This window comes from Engystomops pustulosus, chromosome 4 (assembly GCF_040894005.1).
Source record: "Engystomops pustulosus chromosome 4, aEngPut4.maternal, whole genome shotgun sequence".
Lineage (NCBI taxonomy): Eukaryota > Metazoa > Chordata > Amphibia > Anura > Leptodactylidae > Engystomops > Engystomops pustulosus.
The window spans coordinates 151,878,392-151,904,001 of NC_092414.1; the positions used below are offsets into that span (position 1 = coordinate 151,878,392).

Consider the following 25,610-nt stretch of genomic DNA (forward strand, 5'->3'; position numbering starts at 1 on the left):
ACACCCCATTGAGCTACAACTGATTTCCTACAATGTGTGTACAAGGCTCAAAAACCCCACACATCTATAACCTATCCACTGTGTCTATGAATAGATTAGATTATCTTTGTGTAAAATATCCTTTAACAAAAAATCATTCAGCTGAGATGAGCTACTTTTTCTGATCTTAATCCTTTGTTTTCCCCAGAAAGGTGTCTCAGAGTCACTTACCTTCTTCCTTCTATGGAATAAAGGGCAATTGTTAATTGTTGAAGGTCAGAGGTGAGATGATGATATTTAGTAATGTTAGTAAATGAAGAAGCAATGTCCAGATCACACACTTGTTGTATTATAAAAATTAAGAAGATTACAGAGTAATGGATGCCCAAACACGATAGATCCCTTGAATTAAATGATTGATCAAAATATCACACAACTCCAAGGTTAACTCCAACTCCAGTTCACACCAAAAATAGAAGCATTTTATATTATTTTGGATTTGTTGAATCTGTGATTTTAGAACTTTGGAATCATAATTTTTGGGGAAGGTACCTGATTTCCTGTTTCATTAGTCCAAGTCTTTGATAGGGTAAGATTCTCCTATAGTTTATGTAGTATTGGTCTGGGGATTTGTCATCACAAAGTGTATCTGTGTTTTCCTCATAGGTTTCTTTATATGACATCACAGAATCTGTACTGTAGTCTGATTGTTCTTCATCTTCTCCAGGAATGTCTTTGAATTCAGATAGAAGTAATATTCTCTGTGGGCTATACAGGGATATAGATTCACTTTCTGAAATGTCTTGCTCACTACTTTGAAAATGTTGAACTTTTGAAGGCGATGAATGGTTGTGCCCTTCCTCATCATCTGAGCTCTCAGAAGTTGTGACATCAATATTTAAACTGCAAAGGACACAAAGATTTTTTTTTACAAATTAGAACATTTTTTATAATTGTCATGTATTTGTGTGGCAACAGGTCCATAGCATACCATTAATTCTTTCCTAGAACATGTCAGCTACAGGAAGACTTAATGGCTAATGGTGTTTCATAATCACTAGGCTAAATAACCTCACCATTCCTAATGTACAGTAGTACTAGTTTTTTACTAATCATAGCTTTAAATCCGCTGAGATAGGCAGAATACACTATTAACACTGCTGGATAGCACTACTTTTTGCTGCCATGACATAGGGTGAGGGGGGCAGGAAGGCAGGGGAAAAGTGCACCAGGGGCATGAAGTAGCCTGAGCCTGTCTGGGAGCCACTTCTTCTTCATTTAAATAAATTAAATAAGTTAATTAATTAAACTACTGGACACATTCAAATGGTACATAGCATAGTGCTGGAGTCACCCTGCTTGGAGTTACCCAGCAGTGTTGATGGTGTATACAACAATATCACAGTGGTAGATCTCCCTTCCCGCCGGAGCCCTTTTTCGATTTTGCGTTTTCATTTTTCACTCCCCACATTCAAAAATCTGTAACTTTTTTATTTTTCCAGCTGTGTGATGGCTTATTTTCTGCGTAACAAATTACAATTCAAAATGGTGGTATTTAATATTCCATGCCGTGTACCGGGAAATAAAATACCAAATGCAGTGAAATTGGTAAAAAAACCGCATTTGTGCCGTATTCTTGTGGGCTTGGATTTTTCGGATTTCACTGTGCACCCCAAATGACATGTCTACTTTATTCTTTGGGTCAGTACGATTACGGGGATACCAAATTTGTATAGGTTTTATAATGTTTTCATACATTTAAAAAAATTAAAACCACCTCTACAAAATTTTGACTTCACGGGGAGCGACAACCACGGAAAGATGGCGGCGCCCTTGCGCCGCTGTCTTTTTGAAGCCGCCAGCAAAGGTGGTAAAACACCCGCGATCGGTGCCAGGTGTTAGCGGTAAGCCTTTGCTGCAATATGCAGCAAAGACTTACCGGCTATGGAGAGGGCTCGGCCCGCGAGCCCTCTCCATGTACCGGGACCCGACATGTGACGTACTATTACGTCACATGTAGGTAAGGGGTTAAAACATCTACTGTAGGTCTGTTTCCATTAATTAATTAACTTTGTGTGCCGTAATATTTAGATAGGTGCTAAATGTCAGCGTTTTTTTGCATACAGTGGGTGGATTTTGCAACATTTAGAAACGCATAAGGTGGAATACAAACGTAACACTTAAGTTTACATATTTAATGCGAACACCGTCCATGACAATATTTAGTAAAACAAAATATGCACAGCATGCTATGGTTTTCTAGATCAAGAAAGAAAAAGATTCACAGGGTGCATTCGTCGTGTCCTCTGACATAAATTAATTTCCCAATTTTACATTTTGATCCTTTTCTGATTTGCTGCTAAAACATGTCTGCCAACTGTATGCAAAAAATGCTATGTGAACAGGTTATGATCCTAGGGCTGAGGTGTACAATATTTGATGTTATTTGATGCTATTCACCACTGAAAAATGCAGATCTTAGATGCTTTCCTTAAAAAATGGCACCACCACTGCAACAGGAAAAGCAATGTCGGAGCACAGTCAGAGACTGTAAAATGGCATTTATTTCTATTATGACTTAGTCGTGGGAAATTATCATGACTGAGCAAATTGTGTACCAGTTGTTTTAGTTCCATGCCAGCATGCCTGTGCCTGATGTACGAAGTGTCTCTACAGTGGCGTAACTAGAAGCTGATGGGCCCCAGTGCAAAGTGTGTTCCAGGCCCCTGACTATAATGTATAGTTTATAGTAATCGTCTTCTCATATGGGAAAGTGACACCATAAGGGCCCCCTAAAACTCTTGGGCCCGGGTGCGATCGCCACCTCTACACCCCCTCAAGTTATGCCTCTTTGTCTCTAGCCTCTCATTCAGCATTTTCGCGTGGATGCATTCTTTGGCAGATCTTGCCTCAGACTATAGCCTGCACCAAGATAAGGCATAAGGGGGAGGACAAAATATTTGGCCGTGTGTGTGCCAAAAATTTTTAATGGCTTGTGAGGCAGAAAACTGACATAGAAGCCATGATAAATTCCACCCGAAAAACAAGTGATCCGAGTTTCGCGCCGAGCATTCTGTCAACTTGCTCATGTGAAATATACCTTTTAACCAATACATTTTACATTCATATGGTTATCCCTGGTCATTACATTCATTCAGAGAAATGAAGCTTTTGCTCTTTTATCCAGTAAAGCTCTGTACTCTGATGGATATCTATATATACACCAGATTAATAGATATGATTTTCTGTGCAACAAAACATGTAATGCTGCTTATTCTGTGTAAACATCTAATCATCCACAAGTGATTGTCACTTTATGTCTAGCAGATGAGCTCTGAATAGTCTTCAGCCGTGCCTCAGGGAAGACATGTCTAATGTTCCTAGAAGATGATGGTAATGGGCTTAGAGAAATCTAATGCACTAACGGAGAAATTAAGAAACAAAGAAAAGTAAGCAAGAGACGTGCGGTAGTGATTATATGGGGAGACGGCATAATGAGAGAATCATAGAGCAAAATAAGACGAAAGCCTTTTAGAAGACACCTAGTGGCTGCCGGATACATGTGCACAATGCCAATCTAAATTCATTCTATAGTTTTACAGCTGTGGATGGCTGATTGTATCTCGCATCCTTTAATCTGCTCTGGATCCAAGTCGTAAAATGGAAAGTGAACTGAGACCACTGAAACGCTTAAGATCTTCTGACAGAATGAACCTTTAAATCATAGTTGATCTTACCTGCCTTAGTACTGGGAGACCTAGAGACAAGAGATTTAAATCTTAAAGTTATTTTCAAGTCACTCAGTCTTAAAAATTTATTGTTTAATGGCGGCACTTCTGTAACTCACCAGGATTCATGATATTGAGAGGTGACTGATTTGCAGGCATCATTAACACAGTTGCTAGGAGATAGCTGAAGGGGAAAAAAGCAAAGTTCTTGTTTTATTGCTGGCAGCCACATTAGATACAATTAGAGTTCTTTTTTCTTTTATTTTCCATGAAACTTTCTTGTTACGTATTGCATTATAGATTCAGCTTTGTATTGCTATTTTTCAATTAACTGCATCAGCTGGGTAGAAGCACTGGAAGAAATTAATTATAGCAAATTAATTTAATTCATTGTAAACTTCCCGCTAACATAAAAGATTCCCCTCCGATACGATGGGAGTTCAGGCTTTCTTCTCTTTATAACTGGAAATGTCAATGATAAAGAAGTAAATGTAGAGATGTTTTGCCTGATACAGATGATTTTCCATGTGGAAAATATTATGACGCTTCATGATTCCTACGTTTTCAGATAGTAGTAAAGTGATGATAGTAAGGTTATGGTGAGTCAGCTATGGTCGTTGTGTTTACTATCAGCAACTTGTAAAGCATGAATAACTGGACACTGCAAATTTGCATCTGAGGGAACTGATTATTTCTATGACAAAAGAGAAAAATATTTATCATTAAAGGGGTATTCTGATCTAATCATTCACATTTACTTTAATCCATCTGCCATATTTATACATTTCTTCGATTGGATGTTATTAAAAAAAATATCCCTTTGTGAAAATAATTTCCCATAAATGAATCGTAAGGCAGAACAGGCAGGAGGTCAAGACAGGCAGCACAGGATTAAAGGCGGGATGTAGCAGAAGGTTAGGACACTCATCAAGGGATCGGAGTCACAACAGGAATTTACAAACACAGTAAATCGCATGGAGCAGCTTGTTTTGAGGCACAAGATCCGGCAAAGAATGCTGGGAGAGGCTGGCTTTTATCAAATTTCCTGGGAATGGCCAGCACCAAATAGTGGAGCGCTGGTCCTTTAAAGCTTCGAGTGCTGGTGTAGGCACACCCTAGGAGTCGGGGACGCACGCGCCGGGCTTCTGGATCCAGAGCAGGAGCGTGAAGAGGTAAGGAAGCAAGGATGGGAACTGGGGACCGAACAAGGCACGGCGTACCTGCGACCTGGGACGTGGGTTGCGGGGACACACGTGACATGAATGATGCCTATATTTTATGAAGCCAGTACTATGTGTTTTGGGAATGGTTTGGCGACTGGAGAAACGAATACATTTTTAAAAATAAAAACTAATCAAAATAGCAAGTCTGATAGTAGGGCATAATTTAGTCAGCTTTCCGGAGGTTATTGAGCAAAGTGTATTGGTGAAATATAAGCTAATATTGTCCAATAAGAACCATTCCCTTTTGCATTGGTTGATGGTAAAAAAAGTGGATTCAGTAGTATATTTAGAAGAAGCAGTTTAAGGAATTATTCCCTCCAATGTGGATTTGTCTTTAAAACAACTAATGTCTGTTTATTGTATTATTTATTATTGTCTGTTTAGTAATGTTTTTCTTGTATTTGTAAGTTTGTTTTGCATCTTAATTTCCACCATGGATAAATAAAGATTTAATGTATTGTATTTAGACAGGAATTCTGCTGCACCTTTCTCTTAACTAAAATTGCTAACAATTTCTCTTGTCAAAGGGTGTACCAGTGATTCACCAAGGACTAGTTGAATCAGACTGAGGGTGCATGCACACAAATGTATGGGGGACATATATATACAGCGTGTTCTATCTATTGGCCGTAAGCATGGCCATGCGCCACTGTTCTCTATGGAGAGAGAGAGTGCTCGCTTCCCCTCCTCTCCATCGTGCCTGACATGTGCCTTCTTGGCTGTGGTCATGACGGCACACATTAGTGTGAATTCACCCTGAGCTGTGGTCTGTGAAAGCTGTACTGTGGAGCCTGCATGAGGGAGTAGAGTGAGTTAATCATATTAATCTTACTCTGAATCTTACAGCAGAGTTGTACTGTGTATAGATATGCACTATATTCCACAAAGGATATGATATTTTGAATACTTATATTTTAGTATATTTAAAAATACAAAGGGCATAAAGGAAAGCATTATAGCAAAGCTACATGAAGCCTTTAGAAGCAGAACTATGGAATTCTGTTACATAATTACTTGAAGCATATACATAGAGGGTGCTTTTTGAATAGCTGTTGTGAATCAAGTGACCCATATACAGAACCTACATGAGGACCGCCTGTTGTCCTTGATTTAGAGTCAAACACCTTTATTACAATAAAAAGGCTTCCTTTGTTGTCCACTCTTTTGATGTGTAAATGTTTTGGGCTCAATAGAAACTGAGGGAATTAGGTTCATACTATGACATTTTTACATTTCTTATTTTTCAACAAACTCACATCTGGTTTTGTCCTAGAAGCCTTTTCAGTTGAAATTGCAGGGCGATCATGAGTTACTTTATATTCAATGGTGTCTGTAAGTTTTTCTAAAATTCTCTCCCTTATGACATTAGAAGTTTCCTGAAAATAGAACATAATAGCTGGTAAAATTCCATCAGTTATCTGTTAAATGTTCCGCATTAAGTCAATAATTTATCACTCATAGTTAGTATTTGCTTTTGGTGATGTATTCAAGACCAAGTATCATCACATCTGACAACATTTAAAATGAAGTACAACAGAATATAATTTTTCTGTAACTAGCAGGCAATTTGAGGGATGAAGGGATAACGTTCAACAATGTAAATATTTCTTGCCAATAGTCTTGGCTACATCAACCTAGTACCCTAGGGGGTCTACAAATACAGGCAGTCCCCGGGTTACATACAAGATAGGTTCTGTAGGTTTGTTCTTAAGTTGAATTTGTATGCAAGTCGGAACTGTATATTTTATCATTGTAATCCCAGCCAGAACTTTTTTGGTCTCTGTGACAATTGGAATTTAAAAATGTTGGATTCACATAAGAATCAGGATTCACACTAAAGCTTCGTTACAGACACCTGTGATAATTGTTACAGCTGATCATTGTAGCCTAAGGCTAAAGCACAGTAAATTACCAAAATCCAGATTTCTGTTTGTAACTGTAAGTCAAGTGTTCTTAAGTAGGGGACCGCCTGTACTGTAAATCTAAAAGTAACCTAAAATAATTTTAAAAAACCTATAGTTCAAATCCCCTTTTTCCTAGAACGCATATAAAAATAAACAAATATAAAAAAAATAATATGATATAAAAATACCTAAACATGTTAGGTATCCCCAAATTTCAAAAGTCCTGATCTTTCAAAATATAAAAATTATTCCCATTGGAAAACCCTGTACTGGAAAATAGCCTTCAGAGTGTGCATCACCATTTTTTTCCATTTTCCTAATATAGAAAATTTGCAAAAAATGAGACCTTATACAGCTGCATACACAAAGTATAAAAAAGTTATTACCATCATAATATAGCAAAATAAAGAAATTATTTCTGTAGAAAAGCTTTTAATTATAAATATCTGTTATAACAGGGGTCAGGAACCTTTTTGGCTGAGAGAGCCATGAACGCCACATATTTAAAAATGTTATTCCGTAAGAGCCGTACCATATGCACATGCCCCCCCAGTAGATAGTCCCATTGTCACGGGTGCCCCTGCGATCTAGGTCTCGGATTGCAGGCACACCCGTGCTCCTCTCTGTGGCGGTGCCCCTTTCCGAGTTCACTCAACTCACCACTTTCCAGCTGGCCAACGCGCATCGGCACTCACAGATTTAAAGGGCCAGTGCGCCACTGATTGGTGCTGCCCACTTCCTGGGTTCCTATAAAGACCGGCGGCTCCCACCATTCCCTGTCGGATCTTAGTGCTTCATGCCTATGAGGAAGCTTTCCACAGTGTTTCCTTCCCTTGACCTCCCATTGTGACCCCGGACCTGTTCTTGATTCTGCTCCTTCGCCAGCCCTGATCTCTTGCTCCGTCCCCGACCACGCAGCATTGCCGCCTGCCTTGATGGTCTGCCTGTTCCTGGCCACAAGACCGCCTAGTGATCCTGTACCTCGACCTTGGAAGCACCGTGGACAAGTTGTGCCTGTGGAATTACCTGCTTGTACCACACTGTAGCAAGTCCATCCTGCTTCGCGGCCGGCTCTGGTGAAGACTGGGTGCCACTTAGATTCCTGTCCAAGGTGTCTCCTTACATCATTGTCCACGGTGGTCCAAGGAGTTCACTACTCCAAATCCTGACACCCACCACATGCCTCCCAGTAGATAGGTAGTCCCAGCACATGCCACCAAGTAGATAGGGAGCCACAGCACATGCCACAGCACATGCCACCAAGTAGATAGGGAGCCACAGCACATGCCACCAAGTAGATAGGGAGCCACAGCACATGCCACCAAGTAGATAGGGAGCCACAGCACATGCCACCAAGTAGATAGGGAGCCACAGCACATACTCCCATTAGATACATAGCATGGGTAGTCACAGCAAAAAAAAAAAATTCACTTACAAGCGCTCCCTGCAGCCAGCTCCTCATCGCTCCTACGCTCTTCTCTTTGACCCATGCTTAGACGATGGATGTGATGGTGCCTGGGTCTAACAAAGGACACAGGCAGCGATGAGACACACAGCAGCCATCACTATCTATTAAAGATCTGTCTGAGAGCCAGATGCAGCCTACAAAAGAGCCATATCTGGCTCCCGAGCCGTAGGTTCCCTACCCCTGTGTTATAACATAAGAAAAGCTATCCAAATGTTGTATTTACATGATCGTAATGATACAAAGCATAAAGAGGAGGTGTCATTTGGAGGGCACAATGAAAGCACTAAATACATAGCCAACGAGAAAATGGTGGAAATGCATCTTTTCTACAATTTCATTGCATTTGCAGATTTTCAGTGCATTGCATGGGATATTAAATACGGTCAATAGGAAGTACAATTTGTTATGCAGGAAAAAAGCCCTTTGTTATGCAGGAAAAAAGCCCTTTGTAAACAGGAAACGAAAAATGACATGCTGCTTGAATGTATCTTAGTGGTTTTTCCTTATTGATACATGTGGTGTTTGTTCTTTTTTTTAAAAAAAAAGTTGCAACTTTCACATCTGGATTCAGGTGATAACTAGAGATGAGCGAACATACTCGTCCGAGCTTGATGCTCGATCGAGCATTAGCGTACTCGTAACTGCTCGTTGCTCGGACGAGTATTTCGCCCGCTCGAGAAAATGGCAGCTCCCGCCGTTTTGCTTTTTGGCGGCCAGAAACAGAGCCAATCACAAGCCAGGAGACTCTGCACTCCACCCAGCAAGACGTGGTACCCTTACACGTAGATAGCAGTGGTTGGCTGGCCACATCAGGTGACCCTGGGATAGACTAGCCGCTGCCCGCGCTGCTCGGATCATTCTCTGTCTGGATGCCGCTAGGGAGAGAGCTGCTGCTGCTCAGGGAAAGCGTTAGGGTGTTCTATTAGCTTACTGTTAGGCAGGAGTGATTCTAAAAGAACCCAACAGCCCTTCTTAGGGCTACAATAACGTTATAATTATTTTTTTTTTTTATTTGCAGCTAGTACCATATTGTGAGGAATTAGCAGGGGGACTTGCTACCGTTGTGTTTAGCTCTTAGTGACACACATATCCACCTCAAACACCAAAGTGGGAAAATTTATTAGGGGTTTGAGTAGAATTAGGCACAGTCTGCCAGTTTCTTTTTATTTTACGTTTATTTTTTTCATAACTCAGCGTCATCTCATCTGGCATAGTAGTGTGCTGTAATACTTGGCTAGAAAATAGCCATAGGAGAATACAAACGTCTTAATTACGCCTACAGTAGCGTTATATATATTTGATTTCTGGTTGATCTGCTGGTGGCTGTACTTGCTGCAGTGCATCTACTATCAAATTGGGAGCAATTTGGAGTCAGACTTGCGACCACTGTATTTTAGTGACGCACATATCCATCGCAAAGACCGAAGTGGGAAAATTTATTAGGGCCCGGGGTTGTATTTCAATTAGGCACAGTCTGCCAGTTTCTTTTTATTTTACGTTTATTTTTTTCATAACTCAGCGTCATCTCATCTGGCATAGTAGTGTGCTGTAATACTTGGCTAGAAAATAGCCATAGGAGAATACAAACGGCTTAATTACGCCTACAGTAGCGTTATATATATTTGATTTCTGGTTGATCTGCTGGTGGCTGTACTTGCTGCAGTGCATCTACTATCAAATTGGGAGCAATTTGGAGTCAGACTTGCGACCACTGTGTTTTAGTGACGCACATATCCATCGCAAAGACCGAAGTGGGAAAATTTATTAGGGCCCGGGGTTGTATTTCAATTAGGCACAGTCTGCCAGTTTCTTTTTATTTTACGTTTATTTTTTTCATAACTCAGCGTCATCTCATCTGGCATAGTAGTGTGCTGTAATACTTGGCTAGAAAATAGCCATAGGAGAATACAAACGGCTTAATTACGCCTACAGTAGCGTTATATATATTTGATTTCTGGTTGATCTGCTGGTGGCTGTACTTGCTGCAGTGCATCTACTATCAAATTGGGAGCAATTTGGAGTCAGACTTGCGACCACTGTGTTTTAGTGACGCACATATCCATCGCAAAGACCGAAGTGGGAAAATTTATTAGGGCCCGGGGTTGTATTTCAATTAGGCACAGTCTGCCAGTTTCTTTTTATTTTACGTTTATTTTTTTCATAACTCAGCGTCATCTCATCTGGCATAGTAGTGTGCTGTAATACTTGGCTAGAAAATAGCCATAGGAGAATACAAACGGCTTAATTACGCCTACAGTAGCGTTATATATATTTGATTTCTGGTTGATCTGCTGGTGGCTGTACTTGCTGCAGTGCATCTACTATCAAATTGGGAGCAATTTGGAGTCAGACTTGCGACCACTGTGTTTTAGTGACGCACATATCCATCGCAAAGACCGAAGTGGGAAAATTTATTAGGGCCCGGGGTTGTATTTCAATTAGGCACAGTCTGCCAGTTTCTTTTTATTTTACGTTTATTTTTTTCATAACTCAGCGTCATCTCATCTGGCATAGTAGTGTGCTGTAATACTTGGCTAGAAAATAGCCATAGGAGAATACAAACGTCTTAATTACGCCTACAGTAGCGTTATATATATTTGATTTCTGGTTGATCTGCTGGTGGCTGTACTTGCTGCAGTGCATCTACTATCAAATTGGGAGCAATTTGGAGTCAGACTTGCGACCACTGTGTTTTAGTGACGCACATATCCATCGCAAAGACCGAAGTGGGAAAATTTATTAGGGCCCGGGGTTGTATTTCAATTAGGCACAGTCTGCCAGTTTCTTTTTATTTTACGTTTATTTTTTTCATAACTCAGCGTCATCTCATCTGGCATAGTAGTGTGCTGTAATACTTGGCTAGAAAATAGCCATAGGAGAATACAAACGTCTTAATTACGCCTACAGTAGCGTTATATATATTTGATTTCTGGTTGATCTGCTGGTGGCTGTACTTGCTGCAGTGCATCTACTATCAAATTGGGAGCAATTTGGAGTCAGACTTGCGACCACTGTGTTTTAGTGACGCACATATCCATCGCAAAGACCGAAGTGGGAAAATTTATTAGGGCCCGGGGTTGTATTTCAATTAGGCACAGTCTGCCAGTTTCTTTTTATTTTACGTTTATTTTTTTCATAACTCAGCGTCATCTCATCTGGCATAGTAGTGTGCTGTAATACTTGGCTAGAAAATAGCCATAGGAGAATACAAACGTCTTAATTACGCCTACAGTAGCGTTATATATATTTGATTTCTGGTTGATCTGCTGGTGGCTGTACTTGCTGCAGTGCATCTACTATCAAATTGGGAGCAATTTGGAGTCAGACTTGCGACCACTTTGTTTTAGTGACGCACATATCCATCGCAAAGACCGAAGTGGGAAAATTTATTAGGGCCCGGGGTTGTATTTCAACTAGGCACAGTCTGCCATTTCCTTTTTTATTTTACGTTTATTTTTTTCATAACTCAGCGTCATCTCATCTGGCATAGTAGTGTGCTGTAATACTTGGCTAGAAAATAGCCATAGCAATAGGATAGCATCGTTTGGTTTTAAAAACTAAAAAACACAAAAAAAAAACAAAAAAAAAAAAAAAAGTTAAAAAAAAAATACAAGTTATAACTCTCATTTTCAAAATGTTTAACCCGAGGGCTAGGGGTAGAGGACGAGGGCGGGGACGTGGGCGTCCAACTACTGCAGGGGTCAGAGGCCGTGTTCCTGGGCGGGGTGAGACACCACCTGCTTATGAGGGAGCAGGGGAACGCCGCAGAGCTACACTCCCTAGGTTCATGTCTGAAGTTACTGGGAATCGTGGTAGAGCACTGTTGAGGCCAGAACAGTGCGAACAGGTGATGTCGTGGATTGCCGACAATGCTTCGAGCAATTTGTCCACCAGTCAGTCTTCCACGCAGTCCACCCATGTCACCGAAATCGGCACTCCTCCAGCTCCTGCACCTCAGCCTCCTCCCCCCCAGTCTGCCCCCTCCCAGCAAAATTTGCCATTTGAACCGGCATACTCTGAGGAACTGTTTTCTGGACCCTTCCCACAGTCACAAACCATTTGTCCGGTTGCTGATGAGCAATTTTCCGATGCCCAGGTTTTCCACCAGTCGCAGTCTGTGGGTGATGATGACCTTGTTGACATAGTGGAAGAAGTGTGTAAAGAGGTGTCCGACGATGAGGAGACACGGTTGTCAGACAGTGGGGAAGTTGTTGTCAGGGCAGGAAGTCCGAGGGGGGAGCAGACTGAGGGATCGGAGGATGATGAGGTGACAGACCCAAGCTGGGTTGAGAGGCCGGGTGAACACAGTGCTTCTGAGACGGAGGAGAGTCCTCGACCAGAACAGGTTGGAAGAGGCAGTGGTGGGGCCAGACGGAGAGGCAGGGCCAGAGCTGGTGCATCAGCGCCAAATGTGTCAACTAGTGAAGCTCCCGTGGCGAGGGCTCCTGCGGCGAGGGCTAGATTTTCAGAAGTCTGGAGGTTCTTTAAGGAAACACCGGATGACCGACGGACTGTGGTGTGCCACATTTGCCAAACCAGGATCAGCAGGGGTTCCACCACTACTAGCTTAACTACCACCAGTATGCGCAGGCATATGAATGCTAAACACCCCACTCAGTGGCAACAAGCGCGTTCACCTCCGGCCGTGCACACCACTGCTCCTTCCCCTGTGTCAGCTGATAGTCAGCCCCCTGCCCAGGACCCTGCCACAAAAACCCCATCGTCACCTCCACGATCCTCCACAGCATCCACCAGCGTTCAGCTCTCCATACCCCAGACGCTGGAGCGGAAACGCAAATATAGTGCAACCCACCCGCACGCCCAAGCCCTTAATGTGCACATCTCCAGATTGCTAAGCCTGGAGATGCTGCCCTATAGGCTAGTAGAGACCGAGGCCTTTCGCAGCCTCATGCTGCGGTATTCGGTCCCCAGCCGCCACTACTTTTCCCGATGTGCCGTCCCAGCCCTGCACCAGCACGTGTCAGACAACATAATCCGTGCCCTGACCAACGCCGTTTCTGACAAGGTCCACCTGACCACGGACACGTGGACGAGTGCTGCCGGGCAGGGCCACTATATATTTCTGACGGCACATTGGGTTAACTTGGTGGAGGCTGGGACCGAGTGTGACCCTGCGGCTGGTCATATACTGCCGACGCCGAGGATTGCGGGGCCTACCTCGGTCCAGGTGTTTGAGGCCTACTATGCCTCCTCCTCCTCCCACCCCTCCTCCACCTCCTCCTCCGAACGACCATCCGTGGGCATGGCGCCATCAGTCGGTAGCTCTAGGCACAGCAGCAGTGCCGTCGCTAAGCGACAGCAGGCGGTGCTCAAACTGCTGAGCCTAGGCGATAAAAGGCACACCGCCCAAGAACTATTACAGGGCATCACGGCGCAGACTGATCTGTGGCTGGCACCGCTGAACCTGAAGCCAGGCATGGTTGTGTGTGACAACGGCCGTAACCTGGTGGCGGCTCTGCAACTCGGCAGACTGACACATGTGCCATGCCTGGCCCATGTGTTAAATCTGATAGTTCAGCGTTTCCTCAAGACATACCCCAATCTGTCTGATTTGCTCACGAAGGTGCGCCGCATCTGTGCGCATTTCAGGAAGTCCAGCACAGATGCTGCCACTCTCAGGGCAGCGCAGCGCCGCCTCCAACTGCCCGCTCACCGACTGTTGTGCGACGTGCCCACGAGGTGGAATTCAACACTGACCATGTTATCCAGAGTTTACCAGCAGCGCCGAGCGATTGTAGACTGCCAGATGTCAACTTCCACCAGAACTGGTAGTCAGGTCAGTCAGCTTCCTCAAGTCTACAATGAGGAGTGGACGTGGATGTCTGATATCTGTCAGGTGCTGAGTAACTTTGAGGAGTCAACACAGATGGTCAGTGGCGATGCCGCCATCATCAGCCTCACCATCCCGCTGCTTGGCCTGTTGAAAAACTCTCTGGTCAGCATGAAGTCGGAAGCTTTGCGCTCCTCACAAGAGACAGGGGAAGAAGATTCCCTTGTTGATAGCCAAAGCACCCTTAGGTCTGTTTCTCAGCGCATATCGGAGGAGGTGGAGGTGGAGGAGGATGAGGAGGAAGAGGAGGAGAATGTTGGCGAGACACAAGAGGGGACCATTGTTGAGTCCTACACTGTTGAGCGTGTATGGGCAGAAGAAGAGGAGTTGGAGGAGGAGGAAATGGACAGTCAGGCCAGTGAGGGGAGTGAATTCTTACGCGTTGGTACTCTGGCGCATATGGCAGATTTCATGCTAGGCTGCCTATCCCGTGACCCTCGCGTTCAAAGAATTTATTCCAGCACCGATTACTGGGTGTTCACTCTCCTGGACCCACGGTACAAGCAAAATCTTTCCACTCTCATCCCTGGAGAGGAAAGGAGTGTGAGAATGCATGAATACCAGCAGGCCCTGGTGCACAAGCTGAAACAGTATTTCCCTTCTGACAGCGCTAGCGGCAGAGTGCGTAGTTCTGCGGGACAAGTAGCGAGGGAGAGTAGGCGAGCAGGCAGCTTGTCCAGCACTGGCAAGGGTACGCTTTACAAGGCTTTTGCCAGCTTTATGTCACCCCAGCAAGACACTGTCACCTGTCCCCAGTCTCGGCAGAGTAGGGCTGATCTTTACAGAAAGATGGTGAGGGAGTACGTAGCTGACCATACCATCGTCCTAAATGATCACACAGCTCCCTACAACTACTGGGTTTCAAAGCTGGACATGTGGCACGAACTTGGAGGTTCTTGCCTGCCCTGCCGCTAGCGTCTTGTCAGAGCGGGTTTTCTGTGCAGCTGGTGGCATCATCACCGATAAGCGTACACGCCTGTCGACTGACAGCGCTGACAGGCTGACGCTTATCAAGATGAATAAAGCATGGATTTCTCCTAATTTCAAATCTCCAGCAGGTGAAGGAAGCTCAACCTGAATAATTTATCCACTCCTCCTCCTCCTCATTTTCCTCCTTCTCCTCCTCTTTCTACAGTAAAGCAGAGGAAACTGGCTGTTTTTTGACAGGGCCCACTGGCTCTAGGTATAGTACTTTATGCATTTAATTTTTCTGGAGGGCCACCGACACGGTCCTCTGTTTTAAACAATTTTTGGGAGTGCCACATACAGGCACTCAATCTATTCAATTTTTCTGGAGGGCCACCTTTCGGTCCTCTGTTTTAAACAATTTTTTGGGACTGCCACATACAGGCACTCAATCTATTCCATTTTTCTGGAGGGCCACCTACCTGCTCCTCTGGTTTAAAAACTTTTTTGGACTGCCACATACAGGCACTCAATCTATTCCATTTTTCTGGAGGGCCACCTACCTGCTCCTCTGGTTTAAAAACTTTTTGGACTGCCACATACAGGCACTCAATCTATTCCATTTTTCTGGAGGGCCACCTACCTGCTCCTCTGGTTTGAAAAATTTTTTGGACTGCCACATACAGGCACTCAATCTATTCCATTTTTCTGGAGGGCCACCTACCTGCTCCTCTGGTTTGAAAACTTTTTTGGACTGCCACATACAGGCACTCAATCTATTCCATTTTTCTGGAGGGCCACCTACCTGCTCCTCTGGTTTGAAAAATTTTTTGGACTGCCACATACAGGCACTATCCAAATTGAATTGTCTCCATAGCAGCCTCCACACGTTGTCTCCATTGCTACCTCCAAAAGTCGTCCATATAGCTGCCTCCATACATCGTCCCTTTATCAAACGAGGTTTGTCAGGCCGAAATTTGGGTTGTTTTCATGGATTCCACATCAAAGTTGTTAACTTTGTCGCCACCCTGCTGTGTTATCCACAAAATACACTGGCAAACTTTTACCATTTACGGATATTATTTCAGCGCTTCTTGCGCATCTGTTTACATTCCCCTCACCCGCCATATCCTAAACTTATAAGAACGCTACTACACTTGATCTTATACAAAAGGTTCTTAGAAGTGCTGTTTGGGGAGTAGCCTAGAGACAGGGGCTTGGATTGGCGAAAGCTCGCCTAGCAGCGGAGCGCCAGCTCCAGGCGCATCATGCGCTTCTTGCGCATCTGTTTACATTCCCCTCACCCGCCATATCCCAAACTTATAAGAACGCTACTACACTTAACTTGGTGCAGGCTGGGACCGAGTCTGACCCTGGGGCTGGTCATATACTGCCGACGCAGAGGATTGCGGGGCCTACCTCGGTCCAGGTCTCAAAGGCCTACTATACCTCCAAATCCTCCCACCCCTCCTCCACCTCCTCCTCCTCCGAATTACCATCCGTGGGCATGGCGCCATCAGTCGGTAGCTCTAGGCACAGCAGCAGTGCCGTTGCTAAGCGACAGCAGGCGGTGCTCAAACTGCTGAGCCTAGGTGATAAAAGGCACACCGCCCAAGAGCTATTGCAGGGCATTCCACATCAAACTTGTTAACTTTGTCGCCACCCTGCTGTGTAAGCCACAAAATATACTGGAAAACTTTTTTCATTTACGGATATTATTTCAGCGCTTCTTGCGCAGATGTTTACATTCCCCTCACCCGCCATATCCCAAACTTATAAGAACGCTACTACACTTGATCTTATCCGAAAGGTTCTTAGAAGTGCTGTTTGGGGAGTAGCCTAGAGACAGGGGCTTGGATTGGCGAAAGCTCGCCTGGCAGCGGAGCGCCAGCTCCATGCCAAGAACCAACTAACATAGTTTTAACTGCAGCACCTTTAATCTACTACTAGTTCACTGCCTCCATACATCGTCCCCTTATCAAACGAGCTGTGTCAGGCAGAATTTTGGATTGTTTTCATGGCTTCCATGTTAACTTTGTCGCCACCCTGCTGTGTAATCCACAAAATATACTGGCAAACTTTTATCATGTACCGATATTATTTGAACGCTTCTTGCTCACCTCCTTTGGTTCCTCTCTGCTACCCATTGGTTTGAAGCCTGAGTCCATTTAGGGTATGTCGCCATGCCACTCTCTAGCCTTCCACTGCTGCCGCTGCCTCTGCATGCCGTCCCCTATAGTGTCAGGGTCAATTATTGGATGTTTTAGATGCTATCTAGCTTCATTCTGTCACTCTGTCATGGCCATGCTGTTGCCCATAATTTTGGCATAATGGTGCATTTAAGCAGCCTCAGAGGCATCCATGCATGCTGCCCCTGCTGTTTCCTGTCCATTTCCGTGGTGTTTCCATCCTTTTCTGAGGTTCCCAGGTGTTTGGCCAAGCTTCCCTGTGCAGAGCCTTGGTCCCCTTGAAAAATGCTCGAGTCTCCCATTGACTTCAATGGGGCTCGTTACTCGAAACGAGCATCGGGAAAAGTTCGTCTCGAATAACGAGTACCCGAGCATTTTAGTGCTCGCTCATCTCTAGTGATAACTCAGTGAATACTACAGAAAACTGGACAATTCAAACTTAGAAGGGACACTATTTTAGGCGCAAAAAAGACGCAAATTAGCCCAAGCACCATCAAAAGTCTCAAAAGAAAAAGGCAAGCAAAAAGTTTGACATATGTGCCTCATAGTCTGTAAGCTCTTGTGAGCAGGGATCTCACTCCTATTGTTCCATATGACTGCTTGTACTCTGTAATGTAGGATTATATTTGTATATGTCCCCTATGATTTGTAAAGCGCTATGGAATATGAGGGCGCTATAAGAATAAAGATTATTATAGGTATCAGTGACTCTTGGTCATGAAAGGGTTCAATAGCTGACTGCTTTTATACTGTATTTATACACGCATGTTAAGGGATTTTTATAGATATTAAATGTTTTCTACTTTCTTGTGTGCTGTTGGCCTTGTGATACACTCATATGACTATACTGTAGCATCTAGCACAAACAACATAACCTGCAGTACATTTCTACTTTTTCAGCTTTTATCCTTGAACACTGGAATCAGTGGTCAAAAGCAAAGCATTACAAAACATCTTTGGAGGTGCTTTGAAACGCGTCTGTTTTTCCCAGCTATTCATTGAATGCATTTCATTACTGCGAGAATGACTCTAACCGGCTTTCTGTGATTCATGCCCTTGTGAGGAACTCATTGCTTAGAAATCCTAGTAAATCTCAGTTATACAATCGCCAAATAACTGATAATTACTGCATAGTTAGTCTCTCATCTCCAAGTGGCCAAGTAAAGTGGCACCACTGTGATTGTCTTCATTCCGCGGCTACATGATGCTTGATTAGGAAGATCTGACAGTACACCAAACACTGCAAACACACTGATGCCTCTAATTCATTGCAATCCTATTAAGTATGATTTATCTGCAATGACAATGAGGATTGTTTGCTGTGTAAGATAATTCCCACCACAGCAGGCCTGTTATCATCCAGATAAGGAGCTGAAGTCTACAAATCTATTGTCAGCCACGCTTTGGTATGAAGAATACTGTGTCTTATAGCTGATAATCATGTTTTTTCAATAATCCTATCAGTGTTGAAATGCATTAAACTATCTTGATGAAATATTTATAGCATGTATTATACAAGTATTTAAACCGTGATACTGTCCCTTGTTGTTTTTATCTGTTGTTCTAGATACATTTTACCGTCTATGAAATTCATTAATGAAGGTACAAAATTAAAGTGTCTCAACAGATCTTTATACTCTAAAAAGTCGACTCACGCAGTATTTTCTTCACTTTTGCTGCAAAACAATAAGAATCAGTTAAAGAGAACCCGTCATGCAAAATAACCCCCCTAAACTAAATATATTTTCATAAACTGCCATTAGAGAGCATTGCCTCTATCCCTTCATTGTTCCTCTACATGCCTGTAAACCTGAGCAATGAGGTCCTAAAGCTGTATGCAAATGACCTGTGAAATGTCCAATGAAGCATTAGCATATTCAAGCTGTCCACTCTATTCATGAGTGGGAGGCACAGCCACACCCCCAGTGCATGACTGACAGCCTGTATAATGATGTGAGGCTGTATAATGATGTGCTTCCTGGTGCTGGTGGCCACGCCCCCTGCAGCCTGTGTGTGCATGTGTGTGTGTGTATAGGAGAGATACAGCAGCTCCAGGCAGCCATGTTACAGCAGAACATGTCAGATTCATGTGTAGCTGATGTCTGTGTCTCTCACCTGTATATTAGGAGGATGCAGCATGTCAGCAGATGCAGTACACACTAGCCATGCTTTACTATACATTACACACAGACATGAGCAGGGGGAGGAGAGGGGAGGGGTAACAGGGGTGACATCACTGCCTCTGACCATGTGACCAGCCTCATTTACATGATAAAGAATAGATGATTTTACAATGAATAATGTATGAAATAACTAGATAAAGGCTGGGATGGGATCCTTGTGAGCTGCTCCAACAGGTAGAGGTGACAGGACTAGTGACACAGACCTGATGACAGGTGTCCTTTAATGAATCCACTTGATCCCATTTACCATTGAGTAGACACTAAGGGCCCTTTCACACTGGTGCTGTTTTCAGATCAGAAATTCAGTAATTTTCAAAGATGCCTTACTGAGAAATTGGTTTCAACAACAAGTGTTTTCACATTGGCTGTTTTTTTTTTTTTTTTTTAAAGGATCTGTTGTCCGTACAAAAACATTGGAAACCTATTGGTTGTTCTTCACTGATGCGGATCACGGAAGGCAAAAGAGACTATGGGAGATTTATCATTGGTTTTGCTGGGTTTATTTGGCGTATAAAAGTCGACTTTTCATTGACTATTCCCACCACTTCAATATACTGGCGTAAACATAGAACAACTGCTAGTGCAACGCCAGATTCATGACTTGCGTCCCCTGTATATGCTGCGACTTTTGGTGCATTTTGCGCCTTTTTGAAAGAAAAATCCCAGACAAATTTACAGTATAAGAACATTTATTAAAGGGCCAAAGCCACTTTAATGAATCTGATGAGCAGCAGAGATCCAAAGACAGACATAGAACGGTCCCAAGGAGCCTGTCTGATGATAACTCTGCCCCTATGGGTCCTGATGTTTTTAACCGATAAGGTTGGGCATCCAGGTGTTAGGTTTTCTAACCAATGTTAGACCTTAATTTTTTTTTGCCCTAAGCTTCATTTTATAAAGTTACAGTATGCAGGAAAGTCATACCTACTAGCACTTCCAATCCAATGGCTCTACCTGTTAATGGGCCTTGTAAGGCCACATCCACACCTTCCGGCCGGATTGCATTGTACATGCAAAACATGTGGTGTCTATTAATGATCAGATGCGTTTAACTTTGCCCAATGGTAATGCCTCCGTTTCCCGAAGACCAAAACTTAGTTCCTCCCCTCTGACACGCTAATTACCACGTAGATACATGCAGATTGATGACCAGAAAGAGGTTTAAGGAATTCTGATTTTTATAAATACGTAAATTATACTACTTTAAAGGGTTTGGCCACTTTACCTCATGTTATTTGTAATGTGTGTAAAAGTGTGGGACAGGATATTAGGTAATTTACCTCTTGTCCTTTACCAGCCAGACATTCCTGTCCATGTCATGTGATCTTAGCTGTCCATGAGCAATCGCTCTGCAAAGCGCTTATTACAGTATTCATGAATAGAACATTAAGGTCCTGGTAGGTGGATTGCTTATGGACAGTTAGAGATCACATGACCCTCCATCTGCAGCCATTTTAAGGACAGGAATGTCTGGCCGATTAGGGTTCACTTAAGATATCAATAAGTGCAGAACTTTTAATAAATGTATATTGGTAAGTTACCTAATATCCTGCCCCCACACTTACACACATATTACAAAAAACATAAGGTAAAGTGGCCAACCCCTTTAAACTCAAATTCTCTGGAATCCACTATGATAAAAGAAATTCTGAAGAATTATCTATGTCCCGCATTGTACTGTAGATATCCAATTACTGCAAGGAAGACAACTGTTTGTTCAATAACCAGGTAGTTTGTAGGAAACTAAAATCTCTTTTTACTATAGATTCCCGCTCTTTCCTACCAGAATGCATCTGTCAATATTTGAGAAGATTGTCCTCAAAAATGTGTTCTGTCTTTTGAGATTAAACTGTGTTTACACATGATTTTCCTTTCAATCTGGCAGATTATGACTGTGTGTAGTGATAATTGGTTTGTGCATATGAGAAAAAGTCAGATCAGATAGACAGAAATTGCCTCCTTCAGTCAGAAAAATTATGGGATGCTGTTTTTCTATTGCTTTTACTGTGTATAAGTGGTTTGGACATGTTAATGGTCTACTAACCGAGGATGAGAGAAAATTATCTGTCTAATCATCATGGTCAAATTTGGGCAGGATTAGTATTGTTTGAATATAACTTAATCAGAGTTAATTTTTTTGAGACTATTATGCAGTAGAGGTTTTAGAACTTTTCCAGGAAGATGATATTGGTGGCCTATCCTGCTGTGGCTCACCAGGGATTTCCACGTGTGTAATGTTAATAGGTCAACAATATGTGAAACCTTAAAGGAGTTGACACTTAACAGAATAACAGCCTAACAGGGTCACCCATATTATACTTACCACAATGAAGTTTCAATTTGGCGGGGGAAGCTGCAGGCCATGTGACCATGTAGTCATTACTGTCTACACACCCTTTGTAATAAACACTTGTGATAACCACTCCCATATCAGGGGTGTGCGGATAAAACCTCGCGGCAAACAAGAGACTTTATCTTATGTTTAAGAGACTTAGGGCTAAGTAGACAACCCCTTTAAGGCCATATAAAACATATACATAATATATTTCTCCGTTTTGAGACAAAACATAAGAAAAATAAATGAGAATATTACCAGAAATCTTGATATGATGCTGGAGGTTTTTAAATTAATTGGTCCTTTAAAGTGAACAATTGAGATGACATAATATATTCAGTGGTTCTTAGACTTGATATCAATTATGTTTCAGCTTACGAAGCATGTCCATGACATGTTTTCTGTTTCGTTTTGGACAAATCTTTTAAAATGGAGGAATTCATCCCAGGGCTTTTGAAGGGTGAAGACAAATTTAAAAAAATTGAAAGACTAACTAAACAAGTTCAGATTGGTTCAGAACGATAAGATATGAACCCAAACTGAACTTGCTTTGAATCATTACTAACTATAACATCTATAATTTCAGTTAATCACAAAATTATGATACCTTCGATTTTCCAGACAGGGTCAATGCTTGCTTGTAGTGGGAAATAGCTTGGTCCAGATTTCCCAGGCAAAAGTATGTGGCGCCCAAACCTTCACTGACAAGACATTGCCGTAGAATGTCACCTGTCAACACAAACGACTGTTTTGTGTAAATGGCACTGTATTGTAATGGTATTGTCATTTATGGCAGATGTGCACAGGAAATGTATGTAGTAGGATTCAGGGTCTGAATCCTCTCTATTTGGAACAGGTGTTCCCCTCTTATAGAGATTAAACTGAAATACATAAAGATTTCTGAATTATACAATCTGTCAAATCATTGCATAGGAGAGTATAGGCGGTCCCCTACTTAAGAACACCCGACTATAAAAGTTATTAAAGGTGTCTGCAATTAAGATTTATTGTTAATCCTGGTTCTGATGATAATCCAACGTTTTTAAAATCCAATTGTCACAGAGACCATTTGAATATCATCTAAAGTTGATTTTTTGCCAAAAGCAAAGGTGTTTGTGCCTAACCAAGATATGTTCTGGAATCAGCAGCACAGAGCCCACCAGTAAGTGCCTTTAGCTAAAAAAAAGTCAGACTGGTGGTAGATTTCCTTTGAATAAACATTTCCCCTTTAATTACATACAAAATACCATTATTTTTTATTAATACCATTGCTTTTTATTTGTATCATTTTTTCATTGTGCTGTATATTCACATATGTTAAATGCAGGGACGTAACTACGAGAGGCAGGGCCCCACAGTAGATTTCTGAATGGGGCCACTATATATGTACATATTTGCACACTCACATTTATACACTCTTACACACAGACACATTAATACACTTACCCGCACACACTTACAGAGATCTGTCCCGGTAGCTGCTGACCACATGGGAGAAGTACATGGCAGGAATTAGAGATGTCCCCTCTCTCTTCCCTGACATTTCTTATCAGGACTGCCTATTCAATATACATGTACAATGTGCAGCATAATGTGTATATAATGGGCCACATTATCCATTCTTTAGCGTCCGGGCAAATGCCAGAGCCCTCTGACACTGAGCCCCATAGCAGCTGCTATGGCAGCTACCACTGTAGTTACGCAACTGGTTATATGTCCATATAATAAGCACATAAGACCCAAAACTATACTAGGCACTATGGAAGAAGTACCCTGTCAGTGAAGGTTTCATTCACACAAAGACAAGGAAAAAAGGAGAAAAGGGAGGGGGGGGGGCAGGTGCCTTTATAATGTAGTATGTCAGCATATAAGTTTATATAAAAGAGTGTATCGTATAGGTGGGTTCTCACCATATGGGATTGTGAAAAGCTGATGAGATGGGTCTGCTATGCTATCAAATCCACTTTTAGGCACTCCACCGGCAAAAGTAAATATATATTATTAATTCAGATTATTAAAAATATTAATATTAAATAGTATCAAAAATTATTCCATTGATTCTATATTGTTTTTTATAGAAGGAAATCCCAAGTGCTCATGGTGAATTACCAAGTTTTAATATTTAGATTTTAATCTGTATTAATAAAATACAGCACCTGAAAGTAGATTTTTTGCCTGAGTCTGCATTGAAACCCATGTCTCTTCTTGCGTGTTTCATGGGAGAGGTCTTGGAGGTGGTTGTAAGGAGAATTGATAGTAATAGAACAAAGCATCAGAGATATGAGACAGTACTGGCTGAATTTGTTGTTCAATGAGTTACCAGTGGAGGGAGGGTCAGAGAGAAGAGGCAGATAAGAACAGTGGAGAAGAAAGGATCTGCCAGGCAGTAGAGTTAAAGGGGTTGTCTGTAATAAGAGTCTTATTGCATATGGGCCCAAAGGCTAAAAAATGACCAACAAGCTATACTCACCTACTTCCTGTGCTCCAGTTCAGTTCCCATCATTGCCGGCCTCTGTTTGTATATGGTGTCTCATGTCGAAAACCACATACCCACAACAGCCACCAACTGCGTGATGCAGAATTGCAATGTGCTGGAGTGCTAAAACAAGGTGACATCTGGGCCAATATCTCTTATGAGTAAAAAGTCCAGGACATTGAAATATCCCATTATTTATTCAGGAAGATACATAGCTAGTTAGGACAGCTCCTTTTCTTTAGTCTGTCTTTCTAAATAAAATAAATTTTAAAAGTGTTCAAAAAGTCACATGGAGTCCAAAATTTAGTTGATTCTTCAAAAACCAAATCCTTGTATATGTTGTCAATGGAAAAATAAAAAATATGATTGGGATGCAAAGCAAATCCCACTTTCTATGGAACACTAAATTGTGCCTTTAAAATTTTGTCTAGCAAAACCAAATCTTTATTCATGTCAATAAAAAAATAAAATAAAAAGATTCATATATAGGGTGGCCTTCTGGTTAGCCAATAATACAAGAAAAATTAATTGCAAAGTTTTTTAAAACTATTTGTCGACAACATTGTGGTAACGATTTTGTCTGCAAATATTCTTACCGGATATCTGCCACACTAAATGTGCCTACTGTTTCTAGAAATCAAATGTTTTGGCAGAAATCAAAATGTCTCATGAAGAAAAAAAATATTTAATAGTTGGATTCATTCTACAGTTATCGACTTTTCACACAGCAGTAAATACTACAAAGCATCTCAGAAAATATTGAGTGTTTAGAAGAACACAACTCGGTCATAATCATACAGCCGAAAATTCTAACGCTGAGCTCCATCCAAGACAGACTTGTACAACAGGGTAGAAGGATGGCTCATGCTGCTCTGCTTTGCGGTTTGTGCTTGGATATCTTATTCCATCCATTCCAAAGGGAGATTCGCAATCATTTACTATTGATCTGAAGCAGTATGAAGCTATCTGTTGAGGACTTGCTTAGCCCAGCCTGTGATGGCTGCTGAATAAAAATTGCTGCAGACCTAGAGAGCCTTGTTAGAGTGTTTGTTTTAGTTTCCTCTAAGGCTATTGAGAGTGTCAGAGAAATTATATGTGACACTTGTACTGTGGATGGGCCGGGTTTAATCACTAGTCACAACAGCTTTGCTACCTGTTTATCAAGAGCTGCAATGGCAGGAATTGCTGATCAGTTTAGCTAAATACATCAAAGTATGACTCCAATCTCTAGAAACATAACTTGAAGGAATTTAGTCCCATGGGTACCAAGACCTGGGTGATGCTCTGACATATTAAAAATCTATATATAACCCACATTTTACACATATGTTCTCATACATAAACTTGAACTGAAATAGATTTTGTTGC

The 25,610-nt window shown here is 42.2% G+C and overlaps 1 protein-coding gene across 2 annotated transcripts in view; it reads right to left on the reverse strand.

Moving 5' to 3' along the window:
* Nucleotides 1–308: 308 nt before the first annotated feature.
* The window catches only part of LOC140127432 (tetratricopeptide repeat protein 24-like), a 46,471-nt gene continuing 21,169 nt past the window's right edge, over nt 309–25,610 (reverse strand). The window contains exons 6-10 of one of the 2 annotated variants that reach the window (XM_072148122.1): nt 22,374–22,495; nt 6,187–6,306; nt 3,827–3,891; nt 3,717–3,736; nt 745–882 (exon numbers count right to left, since the gene is read on the reverse strand). In XM_072148122.1, the coding sequence (XP_072004223.1) occupies nt 878–882; nt 3,717–3,736; nt 3,827–3,891; nt 6,187–6,306; nt 22,374–22,495 (332 nt within the window). In that variant the 3' untranslated portion in view covers nt 745–877. Of the gene's footprint in view, nt 883–3,716; nt 3,737–3,826; nt 3,892–6,186; nt 6,307–22,373; nt 22,496–25,610 lie in introns of both variants that reach the window. The other variant, XM_072148121.1, reaches the window with a different exon arrangement.